This window comes from Lates calcarifer, linkage group LG12 (genome assembly GCF_001640805.2).
Source record: "Lates calcarifer isolate ASB-BC8 linkage group LG12, TLL_Latcal_v3, whole genome shotgun sequence".
Taxonomy (NCBI): Eukaryota; Metazoa; Chordata; class Actinopteri; family Centropomidae; genus Lates; species Lates calcarifer.
Window position 1 is genome coordinate 18,616,669 of NC_066844.1, and position 17,752 is coordinate 18,634,420.

The window sequence follows — 17,752 nt, forward strand, 5'->3', positions numbered from 1 at the left end:
TTAAATTATCAGCATTTTTTTTCCATGACCACAAGATCGCAAACTGTAAAAAAAAAATACGGGGGGGAGGGATTGGAGGTTAACATGTGAATCAGCAGCTGGTCCACACAGGACAGTCTTTCCTTTTCTTCCTTGTCACAACCTGACTGAGATTGTGTGTCCTATAGGCCCCTAGATGACTTGTTGAATGAAATCAGCCATATATTATGTACTAATACTAGATTTATAAGCTGTTGTGGTCATCTACACGTGTCTGTTGATGTCTTTACTGGAGCTGTGATACACAGGCATCTCTGAAGTCACTGAAAATCGTCACTTAGTAATGCATGTTGATGGGCTTGTGGCCTAATTTAGCTCGCAGCCACGGATTCGTCTCACTTCTTTAAACCAAGGACTGCTTTGTATAGTCTAACTGTGGGCTGAAAACATGGTTTCAGAAAGAACTTATTGTTGGTGATTTTCCCCTCGCAACCCTAAAACCCTGCAGCTTAAAGCAGTATTTTGTCTGGAGAACCCAGTTTGAGGAAATACAGTTATGCGTGTGTCTTACAGAGCGCTGTAGTCTGAAGGAATTTAACGAGGGGAGCGCAGATCTAAGATTTAAGCACAGAGCCTGTCATTGTTTTCATTTCAGAGGAGAGAGCGGCGTGCAACTGAGGGAATAAAGAGAGGACATAATGTTGGTGTCATGTGTCTTATCAATCAGGGCTGTTGAGTTCATTACATCTGGCATTTTTACATCTAAGACAGATGCAGAGATGTAATAAAAAAAAAAAGTAGAAATCCTGATTAACAAAAGAAGGAGTGTCAACCTTGGGCCAATTTGCTCCAGTTGTTTACTAAAAACCCAGGCAAGCAGATGGTTAAACATCCTCACTTCCTAACAACAAGCTGAGAGGAGGGAATGGAGGGGAAAGTGGGCTGAAGCGGTATCAAGCTCACACTATGTCCTCATGTGCAAAGTTGCAGGGTCTGGAGGGATGACGTGTGTGAAAGAAGCTCTATCTAATCACTCCCCCATGAGGAAGGAGAGAGTGAGAGGGGCTGAAGTGAAGCCAAAGCAAAGGGGAAGGGCCTGACAGCAACAAGCCAAAACAGCTGCCCCCTTCTCCCCCTATGGAGAGACGGCAAGAGGAGCCTGATGGAGCAAGAGAGAGAGGGAGAGAGAAGGGAAGACTGGAGGGTCTGTATAAGTGTGGAGAGGGAGAGAGCGGCGTACGAGACATTTGAGGGTCTGTAGAGGCTGAAGAGAGGAGAAGGAGGTATTGGCAAGTGGAAAAGGGGGGGGGGGGAGCGAGGTGGTGAGTGTATGCTTGCATGCTTTCAGAGTGAGGATAGCCAGAGAGCAAGGGGACAGGGAAGAGTGTAAGAGGAGAGGGGAAGGAAAGACTGGAGGGTCTGTGCTTGGTAACACTTCTTGGAGGGGAGAAAGAGTGGTTGTAAGAGGAGAGGAGCGAGGGAGCGAAGTTGTCTGGGGTGGATTTCAAGTCAGGACTAGCTGTCACAGAGAAGGGACCAGAGGTGTGAGGAGTCACTGGTAAAGAAGGAACATGCTGGAGAAGAAGACATTCAAAACATAAGGAGGCCCTTCAAGACATGAAGCGTTGAGAGGAGAGACAAGAAGAGGGACCTTCTGGGATAAAAGCACTTGTCTGGAAGGAAGCGGATAAGAGCTGGGGAAATTAAAGACACAAAGCAAAAGAGGTGTCTGTTGGAAGTATGGGGTGCATTCACAGCACGAGCGTTGGCAGGATGAAGAAACATGGACTTGGTACTGACACAGGAGGAATCCCCATAAAGGCAGACCCTGAGGTGCATCCTGAAATCCTTCAACTGGCTGAGGTAAGTGAATAACTGCTCTTCAGGGAGCTGTAAACATGATGGTTGTGAACAGAAGAAATGTGCCGCTCGTGGTTATATGCTTACTCCGTTTGTAGCCTTTATACATGGGGGGGGCAGATATTTGACTTTAAGGGTAAACAGGGCAAAAATTTGTGATTGAACTAAAATCCCTGGCCATTAAAGACAACTCAGACCTCAACAGCATCCATGGTTCTGGATGCTTGGACATGCAGTGGTACCATGGCAGTTGTTCCAAATGGCTGTACATACTACTTAGTTTTTGTCATTTGACTCAGCAGAAGCAGCTGGACTTTGTTTAATTGTTATACACTTCACTCATCACATGCTAGTCATGGACGTCGACCAAAGGAATCCAAAGAATTACCACTACATTTCCAAATTAGATGAAGCCTGCGCTCTAAAGCAGTTTGGTTACAAAATATTTTCCCTCTCTGTGTTTTTGTCAGCATTAAATAGAACAGAAGCATCTCATGCCGCGCATGCTTGCATACCCGAGGATAAACGTGTGTTTTGCGGTTCCCTTCTAACACCTGTGCCACAGGCGTGGATTGCATGTGCTGTTAATGTTTTGATGTGAGCCAGTGTCAGTGTTATTATCAAGAAATATGTCATACTAAAGAACCATAAGCAGTGAGGGAGGGAGGGGGAGAGGATATAGAAAGCAGTGGACGTTCCACTTGATCTCTATTAATCATGTCCCTCAGGAGTCAAGGTTCAAGAGGAAGTGCCGTGGTGTAAGTTACTGTCCGGTTTCGACCTGCCGTCGGCCTGTCTGCCAGCTCTATTTAGGAGCATGTATGGATTTAGGGTCAAGCCACATTGCTACACATGTAAAGCCTCTGGAGGACTTTTATAGAGTCTAAAATAAAAAGCGTCTGTTGGTTTAGTACCAACATCAGAATGTGTGTGTTCTCACGTGTCAGACTAAATCACACTCTGGCATGCTCTGTATGTCAAAGTAATAGAACAAAGAGTCTGCTTATTTTGTCTCCTTTTGAATAGAACTTTTGTTTTGCACAGACATGTATATAAATGTGAGGACACTGTTGTGACCTGTGTGTGTGTGTGTAGTTTCACAGTGAACTCCTGGATCTTGGTGGAACAAAAACATTACTCAGATCACGTGTGGCTTCAAATCCCCTAAACCCATTATTGTGTGTGTCTGTCTGTGTGTGTGTGGTTGTGGGTCCAACCATGCCAAATTATGATAACATGGTCCCAACTGAATGGGTGGACTCTGCAGTGGAGAGGAATGAAATGTGTCATACACACAAACTGTCCAGGAGTCCGTCTTTAGGTTGTTTATATTTCTGTGCTTTTCTTGGTTTCTCCTCTCTCTCTCTCTCTCTCTCTCTCTCTCCTCTCCTCTCTTCTATCTCTCTCTTCTCTCTCTCACACACATAAACTCATTCCCGCACCTATTTTCAGCATTTCCATGGCCGTTTAAAGGTGACAGCCCCTACTCATGCAGGTTATAAATACTCTGCCAGAACTGGAGAATACCCCCGGCTCGCCACCTGCTCCCGTCCCTTCCTGGCTTGATCGTTTGTGTGTGTGTGTGTGTGTGTGTGTGTGTGTGTGTGTGTGTGTGTCTGTGCGTGCGTGCATGAGAGTGTAACCAAAAGCTAAAGGTTGTGGCTAAGGCTCTCCAGCATGTCATCACTTGTGAGGTGTCACTGAAAAAAACACTCACACAGACCGAGGCATTTTGTGCAGAGGGAGGTGTGTCACTTCACTTTGTGTTCATTTACAGTGTGTGTGTGTGTGTGTGTGTGTGTGTGTGTGTGTGTGCACGTTTGCATGTGTTGCAGTTGTGCATTTTTACACTTTAAATACATTTGCACAGCATATATATTTCATTAAATGTATGTTTTGTGCATTCTGACAGTGATGTGGAATCACCATTATAATGACACTGATATTTGAGGTCATATAATTGAGATTTTAAATTAATGAAAGAATAATTTAATGGGACACTCAGCTTTAGATAGCTTCTCTACATTTTCTTTATCACTATAGATGAGTTGTTTTGGGATAATGCCCCTAAAAAGCTCCTGCTGCTGTTCTCACAGTAATAAAAAGTGCATGCAGCCACAGTCAAAAAGAAATCCATTATGCTTCTGTTGGTGCTCGACCCGCTCCTCATCTCTATGTTAGATGTGGAAATGCTTCGGGCTCTCTGCAGTGGTCAGAGATGCTTGGAGAATGACATAGACTTTGGCTGCAAAAATCTGAATGGGGTGGGGTTCTTTAATACTGCAATGCAATACTGCAGCACTGCTGATAGTCATGGGAGCCTCTGGAGACTGAATGTCCGCTCAACCAAAGTTCCTTTTCGCTGGTACTGAGAGTACATACAGTAATGTGGGTGGACACAGTATCCTGAACACCTGTAGCAGTCTAATCCAGTCCATATTCAGTCCAAAGTCTACAAATTCTGACTTTTGGAAAGCTTAAAGTGCTCCAATTTATTGAATCAATCAAATACTATTGTTGTGATAGTTTCACAATGATTTTATTATTATCAGCTGTTTTACTGGACTGTATTATGTTGCACGTGTTCTTAGAGTTGTGTCCACCCTTGCTGTTACTTGCCTCTTTCTGCTCCCCTGCTGTTCACTAATGTACTAATAGGGAGAAATGGAGGGGAAGAACAACAACTGGGAAAAAGTGGAGGGGCAGCCCCCACACTGAGAGATTCATGAGTCATTTCATCTGTGTGTGTCAGTTTTAAATTTAATGACTGCTCTTTCATCCCGAGTGTCATTATTTGACAGATGATTACCACAAAATCTGCTTCGACTAAAGTGGTTATTCACTAATACTTTTGTTTTGTAGAACATAAAATGTTGATTATGATCTTTTCATCACCCTTGATGTTAGCACCGGGAGAGAAAATTGTCCATTTTTTATATACTTGAAAGCTTTCTCAGAAAAGTTTAAGGTGAATGTGAATACGATATGTAAAATAATTTGCTTGTTTTCTCAAAAGTGACATCCTAACCACAGTGTATCCCCTAAGCTTTCAGCATAAAGAAAATTCAATCAAGCAATGTAATTAAGTCTGTGATAATTCTAAATGACATTCTCTACATGCAATTACAAGAAAAGTTGTGATGATTTATGATCCTTCCCGGTTTCTGTCTGTGATTGTCAATTTACTCTTTAATATCAGAAATTGGTTTATCCTCAGCTTGAGGCTGAGCTGCACTGATACTGTTTGACCACTGAGAGGTGCCCTTGACTCACCCTGCTTTTTAATTTCTTTTACTTCAAACTGACGCACCAGCATTAAAAGATGAGTAATTACCGTAATTTCAAATTCAAAATTCTGAATTCAGAATTCACAGGATTTTATGGTATAGAGGCTGCGTGTGTTGAAAATAACTGCAGCTAATATCAGCTGTAAACACAGCTATAATTTTGTATGGTTTTAGTATTGTCTCAAAGGTGTAATTGCATGTATTAGTAAACTGCCTGGACATCATGTCTCAATAACAGCCACATTTGTAGTGATTTTTATTCGACTGTACTACAACTTGGCTCAGACCACAAATACATGCATAAACATGGAAAAACATTAGCAATTTAGTCGACCCAAAGCAAATGATAAAGGAAAAATCAATGCAATGTCTATTAGTCACATGCCACTCAACTGTGACTTTATAGCTATTGATGTTGTTATGGTATTTTTTACTCCAATATGACCGTGTTACCTATGTTGATATTTTAACCTTTTAGGAAATACCATAGCATTATTTTTGTAGCAGAGGATTCAGTTTACTCTGAGTCTAGTCCAACTGACTCCTCGGTGTCCTCACTGAAAACTGTGCTTTTTTTATCCTGCAAGTGAATTTCAGGTCAGGTTTATGAAGGGACAGCAACTTTGTAGGTCATTACATAAGTCCAATCAATCCCACCTTCAAAATTCATGAGTTATATAATAACATTTAAATTGTAAATGGCAAGAGGGAGTTATGGTCCTCCTCTCCCCTCATATGCCCTCTTTTTGTCAGGTTCAATGCACATTTGTCAATAGTCCAATGACTTGTTACTCTGCTGCTTTGACTATAAGATCAATACATACAGCATAATGGTAATGTGTTCCATCAGTCCCGGCCAGTGACCAAAATAAACACAGTTTTTCCACCTGAGAGGATTTTTGCTATTAGATATGACACAAGAATTGCATTACAAACAAATGAATACACAAGTGAATTTATTATATAACTGATGTCTTTCATTTGGGTGAGCACACCCTACAACAATTTTAAATACCTTGTGTGACTCCTGGACAGTACTGTGGGACATCAGACCCTCACTGAAATAAAAACCTGTAGTCTTCATGTCTGTAGATTCACAGTATACACAAGGTATTGTGGTTTATGGTATTATTTTCATTATTCTGTCCTATCCATGTAACTCTCACTGGCAAACAGAATCAAACAGTTTTAAAAAATCAAACAGGAATAACAATTATTTTTTGTTTTGTCTTTGACGCTATAGTTAAAGGAAGAGCACAACATTTTGGGAAATAGATTAAAATACAAGAGTTAGATGTGAAGACAGTGGCTGTTAAGCTTAGCTTAGCTTTAAGACTGGTTTTTCTGGTTCCCATTCTGTGCCATATACTGTAAATTTGGGGAACATAGCAATGACTCTGATAAACCCTCTAGTATCACCTACAAGTGCAACTGCAAATGGATTAAAAACACTTGGATTTAATAGAAATTGAATGTTAATGAAAAAAAATCATTAAATGTTTTAAATGAAGCAAGTCAGAAGTTCTATGGAGTTGTTTTGTTGAGGGTTATGAAGTGTAGTCAGAGTGAATCAGCTGCGTTATGTTCACATTATGTAACCAGACCACACAAAGCTTAAGGTAGGGCTACATGATAAAACATTAATTATACATTTCTATTCATAAAGGATTTAGACCTCATGCGCTCCACTTTAGGGACACAGTTGTTTTATAATACTTTGTGGTTAAGTATATGAGTTTTCCTCCTCTCACAATTCAAGATGACTGGTGCTGGATAGTCAATAAGTTAGTGTTTTGTGAGAGTTTATCAAAGCGGCGTGCATGCACCCTCACCTTCCACAGTTAAATTCAATGCTGCTCCTGTTTGGAAAAACCCAGGCAACGGAAAAAGCAAAAAATGCCTGGGTTTAAATATGTTTTTTCAAGACCAGAGAAATTCATTAAGCCATGTAACAGGAAAACAAAACATCAGTGTGTGCAGGTATGGTGTTTGGGGCCCTCCACCTCTCCCATTGCCTCATGGACACACACACATAGTACAGACACCATCCCCCTCCTGATATTTCCAGACATATCCTCCTTCTCTGCTCAAGGAAAGATTTAATGGTTTAATGTGCTTCACATGCTGTCAGAAGGCGTTACTTTGGGAGGGCGTTACCGTAACTTTATATAAACATTGTCCTATTTCTTTTCACTGGGATAGTTGAGTATTGGTTTATAAAAAGAAAAATCCATGGATTATGACTCAGGGCAGTACATTTATTTGCCTTTTGGACACCTACCCTCATGTGTCTGCCTGTTTCTCTGCATTTGCAAAAAAGATGCATGTTTTGGGTTTTTCTCTCATGAGTTAAAACTCTATTTTTATGAGCTCTATATTTATACTGTTGTCAGGTATCATATTACTTAACTAACATAATATACAGAGTATTCAGCATTGTGTAAGCTCATACTGTGTACACATCTACATGTGTGTTCAAAAACCTTTCCTTCATTTAAACAGCAGCTGAGTTTTTACTTTGAGAAAGAGTGAACAGTTAAGAGTAGGTCTATCTGCCTTAGATTTACCTTTCTTTCTTTGCTTTACCCACAGAAACTTACGTAGGTCTCCCGTTTACACAGCTGCCGCGACGGCCCGGTGTGGCGCCACCTTGCAGTGTTGAAAGGAAACTTACAGTAAGACTGTGAGGTAGAGAGACCCCAGCTTCTTCAGCTAGACATAAAGAGAGACTAGAATGAGACATAATGTTGGGCAGTCACAATATTTGCCTTAAAATGTGTAAAAAAAACAAACAAAAAAAAAAAACACACACAAATTCTCAACCTTAATTCGTGCCCTGTGAGAACGTACTTAGCCTAAATGGTGCTAAATGCTAACGCTAGCTTGAAAAAATGCTCGCAGCGTAAAACATACATCGCTCACAGTGACAACGCTAACGTGCTGATGTTTAGCATGTTCCTCATCTTAGTTTAGTGTTACCATGCTAACATTTGCTTATCAGCTCTGAACACAAGGTACGGCGTAGGCTAAGGAATGGCATTAGATTTGCAGGTGATTGGTCATTAACTAGCATACTAGTAAGTTTTACCTGATGATGTCACTAGAGGAGAATTCAGAGGATCATCAAGTGAGTAGGCCTCAGCCTTTGCTACCCACCATGCATGTGTCTACCAAATTTTGTGGTTATATATCCAATATTTGTTGAGATATTTCAGTCTTGGCAAAGGTTACGACAAAAACAGCTAATACCGAGTCTGTCTCTGCAGTCACACTTAGTTTACTTGTGACCATACAGTGCATTAGATGGGGCTGGTGGCACAGAAAACTACTTATTTTTCATCATCTCAGCTGCCCCACAGGCTGAGACAGAATAAGGACAACTTAAAAGACAAGACAACAGGATGCCTTAAAACACAGCGTGATATGACAGGTGTTTTTATGCACAGCAGGTAGAACATCAGCGTTCCTGCCGGTGTGTCACTGAACCAGCGCACATCTGTACTGACAGCAGCGACACAGGGGACAGTGAACGTCCAGTGCTTCAGTTGGAACAATGCTTAGATCAAATGCCTTAGGCAGCATTGAGAAAACTGCTAAAACAGAACATGTCACTGTTACACACTCAGTATGAAGTGCATGAAATCTTGAGTGCATGCATAGACTGTTTAAGGGTTTCAATTTATCTGAGTACATTCCTTACTTTTTCCAAGCAGTGGCATTTATTGTTTACACCTCTTGACTAAATCTTTTTATGCACTGTGTGAATGATGATATTTCACTCTCGGTCCTGTGTGTCTGCAGCTAGCCAAAGGTGGGAGCCACGCCTTCGCAGAGAAGAGCTTCAAGAGGAGACGGGTGTGTGATGTGTGTAAGCAGAACATCGACAGCCCCGGGGCTTTCTGCAAGGGTGAGTCCACGTCTCAGTCAGGTCAGGCAGAAGACCCAGAGACGCAAGTGGCAAGCACCGATACACACCTAGACTTCACACAGATGAGCTCACCCTGACTGTCCTCTCTCTGCCTGTCAAAGCTGATTTTCTGAGTAAAACATGTTCCTCTCCCCGCTGTTTGCAGAGTGCAAGGTTGCAGTTCACAAGACATGTGAAGCCAAGGTAAGCCTTATATTTCCTTCCTTCTGTCCTGAGCAAACTGTGCTGCTGTGTCAGAGGTTGTTGGGCAGCGTTGTTAATGTGATGTGAGACTTAAGTGGAGTAAGCCATGTGCACTGACCTAGATGTCTGGTTAAAGCCAGGTTGCTATGAGTAATTCATTCATGTGGTAACGTGGCATGGCAGGGAGCTCCTGAGAGTCCTCAAGCACCCAGGTAGCCCGTGTGTGTAGCTCAAAGTGACTCTTTAATTCAGCTTGAACTGAAGCATTTAAGTATTTTATACAATTCACCAGTACTCATTAGCATAGTGTGTGAGGAGTGGTCTCAGGATGATCAGTAGGGGGCAGCAGTAAGCTGTGGGGTGTCTAGGTGGTCTGTATGAGCACAGAGGGGTCAGCAGAAGAGAAAGCACAAGAGGAGAGATGGCACCTTGCAAATAAACGGGAAAGTCAAATGCAGTAAGGTAAAATGGAGTCTGAACTGGGTGGGGACAACTGGGAGCTCTTTGATTGCAGGAAATACACTTTTTAATGGACATACATGAATAAAAGCACTCACATAATAGTGTACTCATTACACTCAGTGCTCAGTACTTGAAACAGCATGTTTTTTTTGTAAAAGCTAAATGATATTCAAAGACAAGCTTTTGTCTCTTTGCTGGTAACTAGCCCAGTAAACTCTTTAAATCACTGCTTTGACCAAAAGAAAGCACTTTAGTCCATTTAGTTCCCTCACAATGCCGCTGATAGCACAGAGAAATGCCAACAGCAGCACAATATATGGACAAAATACGTGCTGTATGTAAGTGCAGGCTTAAGTAGTTTGACATTTTGCAAAAAAGCAACTGGTTAGCTTAGCATACAGAGTAGCATAAAGACTGGAGACTGATTCTGTCCAAAGATAACAACATCCAACTGCCAGCACCTCTAAAGCCTCAGAGAGTAATGCATTATATCAGACAGATATTGTATGAGAGTGGTGTCAATCTTCTGATCTGACTCCTTGTTAACACATAACATACTAAATCATAAAATCCAGTTTATTTTACAAACAATGAAAAGGAGATGTCTTTAATTTGTCTACTGCTCTTTCTTTCTTTTTATTTGTATTACCCCTTTGTCAACTGATCATTCTGTATTTGCAGCAGTATTGTCAGGCCTTGATCTTTGACACTCAATATTATTCACATATAAGCAATAACACAAGCATTAACTTATTGTCCAAAATGGAAGGTATCATAGAGAAAAAATGACCTTAAAACAGTGTTGCTGATTCAGCATCAGGTTGATGTATTTCAAGTAAAGCTACATGTTAATGTTAAAATACACTGCAACACTGTTAAAGCCAAAGTTGGTGGTAGAGGAGGCAGAGATACAGCTTTGTCGACATGCAGTTATGCTGATAGATCAGACCACAGTGAAAAGGTTGTGTTTAGAGTAAGGTGCCTGACCTTTGTTGTTTCTGGACCATGAGAGGACTCTTTCATTTTAAGAGGACATGTTTACACTGTGTAAGAGAGAAGCACTCTCTCTGTCCACAGCTTATGTCAAACCATTGGCAATAGTCACCTCTGCGCTCATGTGACCCCACTCACAGTAGCCCAGTATCACACAACACTGAGTGAGCTCATGACCTTGCTGTAACTGTGCTGCTGTGCCTCACCGTTCAGCAGCACAAACACACAGCACTTTTTCAGTCTGTCTGTCACGCAAAGGGACCCATTGCCTTTATTCCTCAGGTCTTCAGGTCAGCTCAAATCCTGTGGGATTTATGGGGGGGCGGGGGGTGTTTGCCTTCCTGCACCCCTCCTCCTCCACTCACACACAAACACATTCACACTCACACACGCGCACACACACCGTAATGGCACACGACTGGGCTCCACCAGCTGTTGTGCCTTAGCAGCATGTATCAAAAGAGGATTATTATTTTTGTCATACTCGTCCCCCTGGTCGCCACGGCAATAGCCAAAAACAACTCTTGGTGGCTGCAGCAGAGGCAGGCGCCTTGGACAAGAGTGGACATCGTCACACAGGATGATGATCAATCTGGATATGAGAAGTCTGAGCGGGTAAATATAGAAAATAACAAGAGTGCCGTAGATGCCTTCCAGTGAGTGATCGGTGGGAGGACACAAATAAGTGAGAGGCAGCTGGGGAGGCAGACTGTGTGTGTGTGTGTGTGTGTGCGCGCGCATGTGCGTGTGTGTAATCAGTCCCATTTTGGGGTATTCATAAATAAAGGGCCAAGGCTGCAAACTGGTGTCTGCTTCTTGTCACGCTATCTCTCTTCTCTGTATGTCTTTCTATGTGCTTTTTCAAATATTAACTCATTGCTTCCTTTTTCTCTTATTTCTTACCATCTCTTGCATCTCACTGTCATCATCTTTTTTTTACTTTTAATCTCTGTCAGATTTCTCCTTTTCCCAATGTTTTATAGTCAGAGTTAAAACGTCTCCCACCTTCTCTGACTTTTTTTCATCTTTTCAAATCTGTCTTTCATCAGAGCATTGTGCCATCTCAGAAACATTTCCATAACAGCCACTAAAGTTCCAGTTTTGGTCTTGCATCCTTTGTGCATCATCTCTCTTTTTGTCTGTCTTGTCAACACTGTCTCCATCCTAACTCTGCCTCTTTGTCACTTTTATTCTGCCGCTTGTCATCTGTCTGTCTCAGCCTCAGTCCACTGCAGAGGTCACTGGACATCAACACCCTGATGCAGACACCAGGGCTGCCCTGTGTCTGCATGTGGAGTATTGATGTGTGTGTGCGAGAGAGAGAGAGAGAGAGAGCAAGTGCACATGCAAGGGAAAGTACTTCTGCTTTAATGCTTTAATGTGTCTGTGCATATGGCACAGGCAGGGTGAGAGGGGAAAGCTGTATGTCATATGCAGTGCTGTCACAGTGGGAGCGTGTGTGTGTTATCGTGAGAGAGGGAGGGAGGTGAGAGAGAGTGAGCGGAGAGTTTGTAAGAGAGAGAGGGAGAGAGGGAGGTGGTGTATCACACTCCACAGACAGGACTGCTCAGAGGCAGAGGGAAAGACTGAAGCTGCTTGTTGAGAGGTAAAAAACACACTCTGCACTGCATTTACTGAGAAAAGCTTTGGGTTTAGTTTTTTCATGTATATTCAGCACATCCATTTTGACTTGTTATGTATTTTTATTTTCTACTGAGTGGCAATCTGACATCTTTAAACCCTTTCCACAGTGTTTGCTCTGGTAACGCAGCATGTGATTGTGCATATTATTCCATTAAAGCTGTAGCCAGGGTGCTCTCTTCTATGCCCGGAAAGAGGATTTCATTTAGTGTGATTAAGGCAAGTGCAGAAAATGAACTGGAGACTCCTGCTGTGACCTACAAAAAAATATATACACAGATTTAATTTTTAATGCCAGGAAGTGAATTCATAAGATTTACTTTTTAATGAGATAGTTGTCACTAGGCGTATGTTAGCAGATTATGGAAACCTATTCTATATGGTACTATATATGCCTGTAAATGTTGTGTAAAACTTGGAGCCAAGCTGTGCCCGGCTGTTATTTTGGCATTGATTAATTGTCACAGGTAATCGCCTACATTGTCTAGTCACTGTATTTGTCTGTCTATTTCAACACTGTGTATAAAAGTCTGTGTTATACGTTGTGACCAAAGGGCACTTGACAGAGACAAATGGCTGTGCTGGGGACCCAGTCAGCTGTCCTAACATCATCTGATGGATGCTAATGTTGCGTAGTGAAATACAGATGGTTACGGTGTCTGCTCATACACACCAGCTGTTCTGCTAATGCTTCATGCTGATTTATGAATTGATATAGCAATTATGATGCTATAAGGGCTATGTGCTTATGTAATAAGCAGGTGTTATACATAATGTTGTCAGTTTGTCCTAATGGGTGCCAGTAGGGCTCGAACAGATTAGTTTCCTGCAAAGTTGCAAGCCTCTTTTGCAAATTCAAATTCAGCAGTTGCACATGCTGAGCAGATGTTGTGAGGATTTGTGGCTTCTCTTCTATCAGGTTGTATCTTGAGCAAGTCATGTTTTTTTTTTTTTAACCTTTTCTGCTGTTCATGTCTCTCCACGGGGGACAGAGTGGACATGCCGTCCTGCAGTAGCACATAGCAGATCAATGGGAGGGTAGAAACGGTGAAGTCGATGGAGATAGAAAAACTCAATAGGGTGGTGGTTGAAGTTGGTGTTGTGAAGAGAAAATTCTATAAAGTGAATATGTAACTTGATTAAGGTGGTGACTTATCACTGTCACGTTGTTGCCATTTATAACCATCACTGGCATGATGTACTGTGTACAGATAATTATCATGGTTAATTTAATTTTACTACTTTATTTGCCTTATCAGTAACAGTGCACGCACACGCACAGAAAAACACACACACACAATAGCACACACAGATCCTGCATATTGTGTTTATATTTATTGCTTTTCATTTTCTGGGATACTAAGTGATAGATGCACAGCTTGGCTTGTTTAATATTCCAGGAATTATATAGTTCCTATTTTTGGCAGAGTCATAATATCTTCAAAACAATGTTATTTCTAGTACATTTCTTTTGATACTGGATGAATATAGACAGCCGGTTATGATACATTTATGTGTTGGGTGTTGTTGGGCAAAGTACAAAGGATCAAATACAAATGTGTATTAGTTTACTGTAGCCATGCTGCTGCTGCTGCTGCTAGAGGGAGGACAAGTGAACTTGTTAGATGATGGACGGACAAATAGGACAAACTGAGCTCTTAAGTGTTCTGAGGGTTGTATGGTCTAAAATAAGGAGCTCTATCAAAATAGCTCTGTGAAATCTCTCTGCTCTGTGTCAGTGGTCAAGAGGCATGTTCAGCTGTTGACATCTCTCTCCCCCAATCCAGCGCTTGCTCTCGCTTTCTGCCTCTTCTCTTTCCTCCTCCCATCTTCCTGATGTCTTTTTTTTTCTTCTAAGCTCTGTCAGTCTTTCTACTCCCCAGACAGTTTGTTTGTTGCTTTGAGCCTTTGTTCGTGCTTCCTCTCGTTCCTCTCTTCTCCGGGCCAGTTACATAGCAACTTTCCCCGGCTGAGGGCGATGCTTATCAAGGTGCTTTTTGGGCTTTTTGTCATCTGATGTTGTTTATTCAGGGGGATCGCATAGTTGTGTCTTGCGGCAGGGATGATTACAGTTATCCTGTCCCAGAGGCACTGAAAGTCAAGAGGGAGAGGGTGTGAGGTAGTAGGAGAGGAGGAAGCGGAGGGGAGTGACAGGCCGTAGGGGGCAGGAAAGGAAGTAATAAGGGATCAAAGATGAGGAAAAAAAGGTGAGCGAGACAAGAAAGAGAGGGGATGCCATTCTTTCATGTGAGGCCTTCTAAATCATAACCACTCCTAAATTTGCCCTCTGCTGCCATGGGTAAAATGTGAGGTCTGCGCAAAAAATAAAAAGCCTCAGAGTTGTATTTAACTTTGGACATCAGTGTCTTTTTTGTGAGACTATGGAACTTGGAATAAGCCGTGGTTATTTTGCTTTTCCAGTTTCAAATGGGAAAGCTTACTCACTTTCTCCCTCTCCCACAGTGTGACGTCAGCTCTGAGTGAACTGTCAGAATGAAAGTCGCTCCTCCTGGATGGCATACCGACGCCTGTGTCTCAAACACTCACATTTATCTCCCGCTTCCTTGTAACTGACTCAGCAGCTCCAGCAGATCCTCTGTGTTGGATTTCCTCTGCCTGGAATAGGAGTGATGATTCAAGTTGTGGCATTAAAAACTTTTGAGATCTGTGCCACAGGCCAATGTTTTGTGGAGGGGATTAGCAGCCAGGAAACTCTTGATGGAAGATCCACTGTTACGCTTTAAAGGTTTAATGTAGATTAATGTGTCAGTTTCTCATTTGATCAGATCAGGCTGTACATAATAGAGAAAAATGCCCATCACAGTTTCCTAGAGCACATTTTAGGAAACACATGTATTCACTTTCCCCTGTTTCCAGTCTTTATGCTAGGCTGAGCTAACTGTCTGCTGGCAGTAGCTTCATATTGATGCCACCTCCAGGGACTGACCGAATGTTACCAGACTGTATGCTTGGTCTGTTTAGTTGGTTTGTCTCGTTCATCATGGAACACTTTATCATGCAACAGCTGTGTCCTGTCGTTACGCAAAGAAAAATCAAGTGGCTGCAGCTTAGTATTTATCCTACAGACATAAAAGTGGTATCAATCCTCTCATCGAACTCCCAGCAAGACAGTTCATTTCAATCGCTTGTTTTGTCCATGCACCGACAGATCCAAAGGTAACAAACCACTGAACACACCAGGCATCCAGTCCACTAACAGTCAGTAAGTCCCTGAGGGTGGGATCGAGTGCTGTCACTGGCACCTCAGTAAACGCTAGCTGATGAACAAGACAAACTGAACCAGATGGCTGCGGTCCCAGTGGCTCCAGCATACAGTCCACATGCATTAATGAAGACCCTGGGGCGAGCAGAGCTACCAAAGACACATGCATACACTCCGCGTGTGTGTGTGTTACTGTGTGTGAACCTAGGTTGACCAGCGCTGACATCCTGTTGCAAATTGCTTCCTGTTGACTCTACTGTCTTCCTCTTCTGCCTTTATGCCACATGTCGGCGCTCCCTGCCTCTAGGTCCAAACCCTGGTCGTCTTTTGTGTGCATGTTTGTGTTTATACACGGCTACACGTGTATGTAGTGTCTGTCTCCTACTGTTCCTTCCTGGAGCCGACCACTTTATCCACTTAACTACCATGATTAAAACTATTAAGAGAAGATTTCTCGCCCTATGGCTGAATCTCTCTTTCATTTCCTACTGTTAGGTTTTGTAACATGTTTATTATCTGTCTAGGTCCAAACTCTGTCTTGTACATCACTAACACAGGAAGGTACAGATCTGTCACATGTAGCACAGAATGTAAAAAGAGCTGATCGACTCAGGCTGAGAAGTTTCTCAGAGCCCACTCAAGATCCAACAAATCGTAGATATGAACAAATAATAACTAAATAATGAACGAGGCACATTAATACCATATACTGGCTTTCAGCCTACACAACAGTGATCACATAACAACATCATCTTGTCAGTTCAGCAGTAGCATATTTTGCTGTGCAGTAACCAATTACAGCATGCCCTTTTCACCTTCACTCCTGTGCCCCATCTGTAATGTTGTTTACTATCTCCATTTCGTGTAGAGTTTCTGTGTGAACTATGAACTAAGAAAGCTGTTATTTAGGTGTATTCCATAAAAAAAACTAAACAAATCTGTTTGGATTTTTTTTAAAAAGAAACAAATCAAATGTAATGTTCCAGGTGCCATTGTGCCTCTTATGGAAATGCACAGCACTAAAATAAAGTGAAATGAACTGAAGATACATGATAAGTTGTGATTGATGTCAATTGTTTTGCAATAGTTAGCCAGTTAGCCAACAAACGAGAGAGGTTTTTCAGAACCTTTCAAGTTGACATTAGTCTCAGTTGAAAAAAATACAGCACATTTCAACTGGTGCACCTCATCCTGACTGCCTTCACCACCCAAAAGAAATCAGTTGCAAGTGTTTTTATTACAAGTCACATCAATATCATGTATCTATATTATTAATGTCTCTCTCTGAGAAGCTGCACATGGATCATGGTGCAGAAGTTGCAGCAGCCCACTCACAGTGGTTAAATTAATTTGTCAGTGGTTGATTCAGTTTAGTCATAACTCTGTCATGTTGGTGTTGTTGGCATGGTGAAATGATATGCCTACAAGACAGGCAGCTACTCTGTTCCCACTGAACGGAGACAAAAACAAATCAAGCTTGACTGTTGGGGACTGTCAGTGGAAATCAAATAACCTTATAATTAAATTCCTCTGGTGCTGGGACTGAAATGCAGAGTCTTAGTGAGAGTTAGGTGCATTATGTTTCTTTTTGTTTTATCACAGAGCAGGGACAGTTTAAAAAGTAGTGCTTGAGACTACTACAGTATTTACATGGAGGATACACATGGCGTATTTCTGCATGGCTGCTGTGGCTTTCCTCAGGGTGGTTCAGTTGTAGATGATTGTGATTGTCTGGCAGTGGACTTGTTAACCTGTTCCCTGACACCTGTCAGCACTGGCCAGTGCTCAGGCCCAGAGGGCAGCTCAGCTGTCAGTCACCCACATGGGATAGTTCAAAGGTTAAAAGTTGACAGGGTGCCAACGTTTACAGTGAGAGTCCATACATATAGCTGTGCAATAATACTGAATATCTGATGCCATATCTTGGTGCATATCCTTGGTTTGTTGTTTAATAATTTAATAATTTTTATAAATAACGTCATCTCGTGACGCTGTGAAAAACCGTGGAAAAGTAACAGATGACCTGACATATCAGTTTCTACTAGCCTGTCACTTCAGGGTCAACTGTTATCCTCATAATAAACAATCCAAAAAAGAAGCTACAGAGACCTGTTCAGGTCAGTTTGTGTAGTAGTGGCTGTAGTCTGTTTGAATGACCTCAGCTTCCCCCTCTCTCTGTGTACGTGTGTTTGTGGT

The 17,752-nt window shown here is 42.0% G+C and overlaps 1 protein-coding gene across 4 annotated transcripts in view; it reads left to right on the top strand.

Moving 5' to 3' along the window:
* The first annotated feature begins 849 nt into the window (after positions 1–849).
* LOC108884042 (tensin-2) overlaps positions 850–17,752 on the top strand; it is a 28,294-nt gene continuing 11,391 nt past the window's right edge. The window contains exons 1-3 of one of the 4 annotated variants that reach the window (XM_018677664.2): positions 850–1,842; positions 8,928–9,033; positions 9,200–9,237. In XM_018677664.2, coding sequence (XP_018533180.1) covers positions 1,720–1,842; positions 8,928–9,033; positions 9,200–9,237 — 267 coding nt within the window. In that variant the 5' untranslated portion in view covers positions 850–1,719. Of the gene's footprint in view, positions 1,843–8,927; positions 9,034–9,199; positions 9,238–12,182; positions 12,299–17,752 lie in introns of those variants that run through there. The other 3 variants (XM_018677662.2, XM_018677663.2, XM_051074525.1) reach the window with 3 other exon arrangements.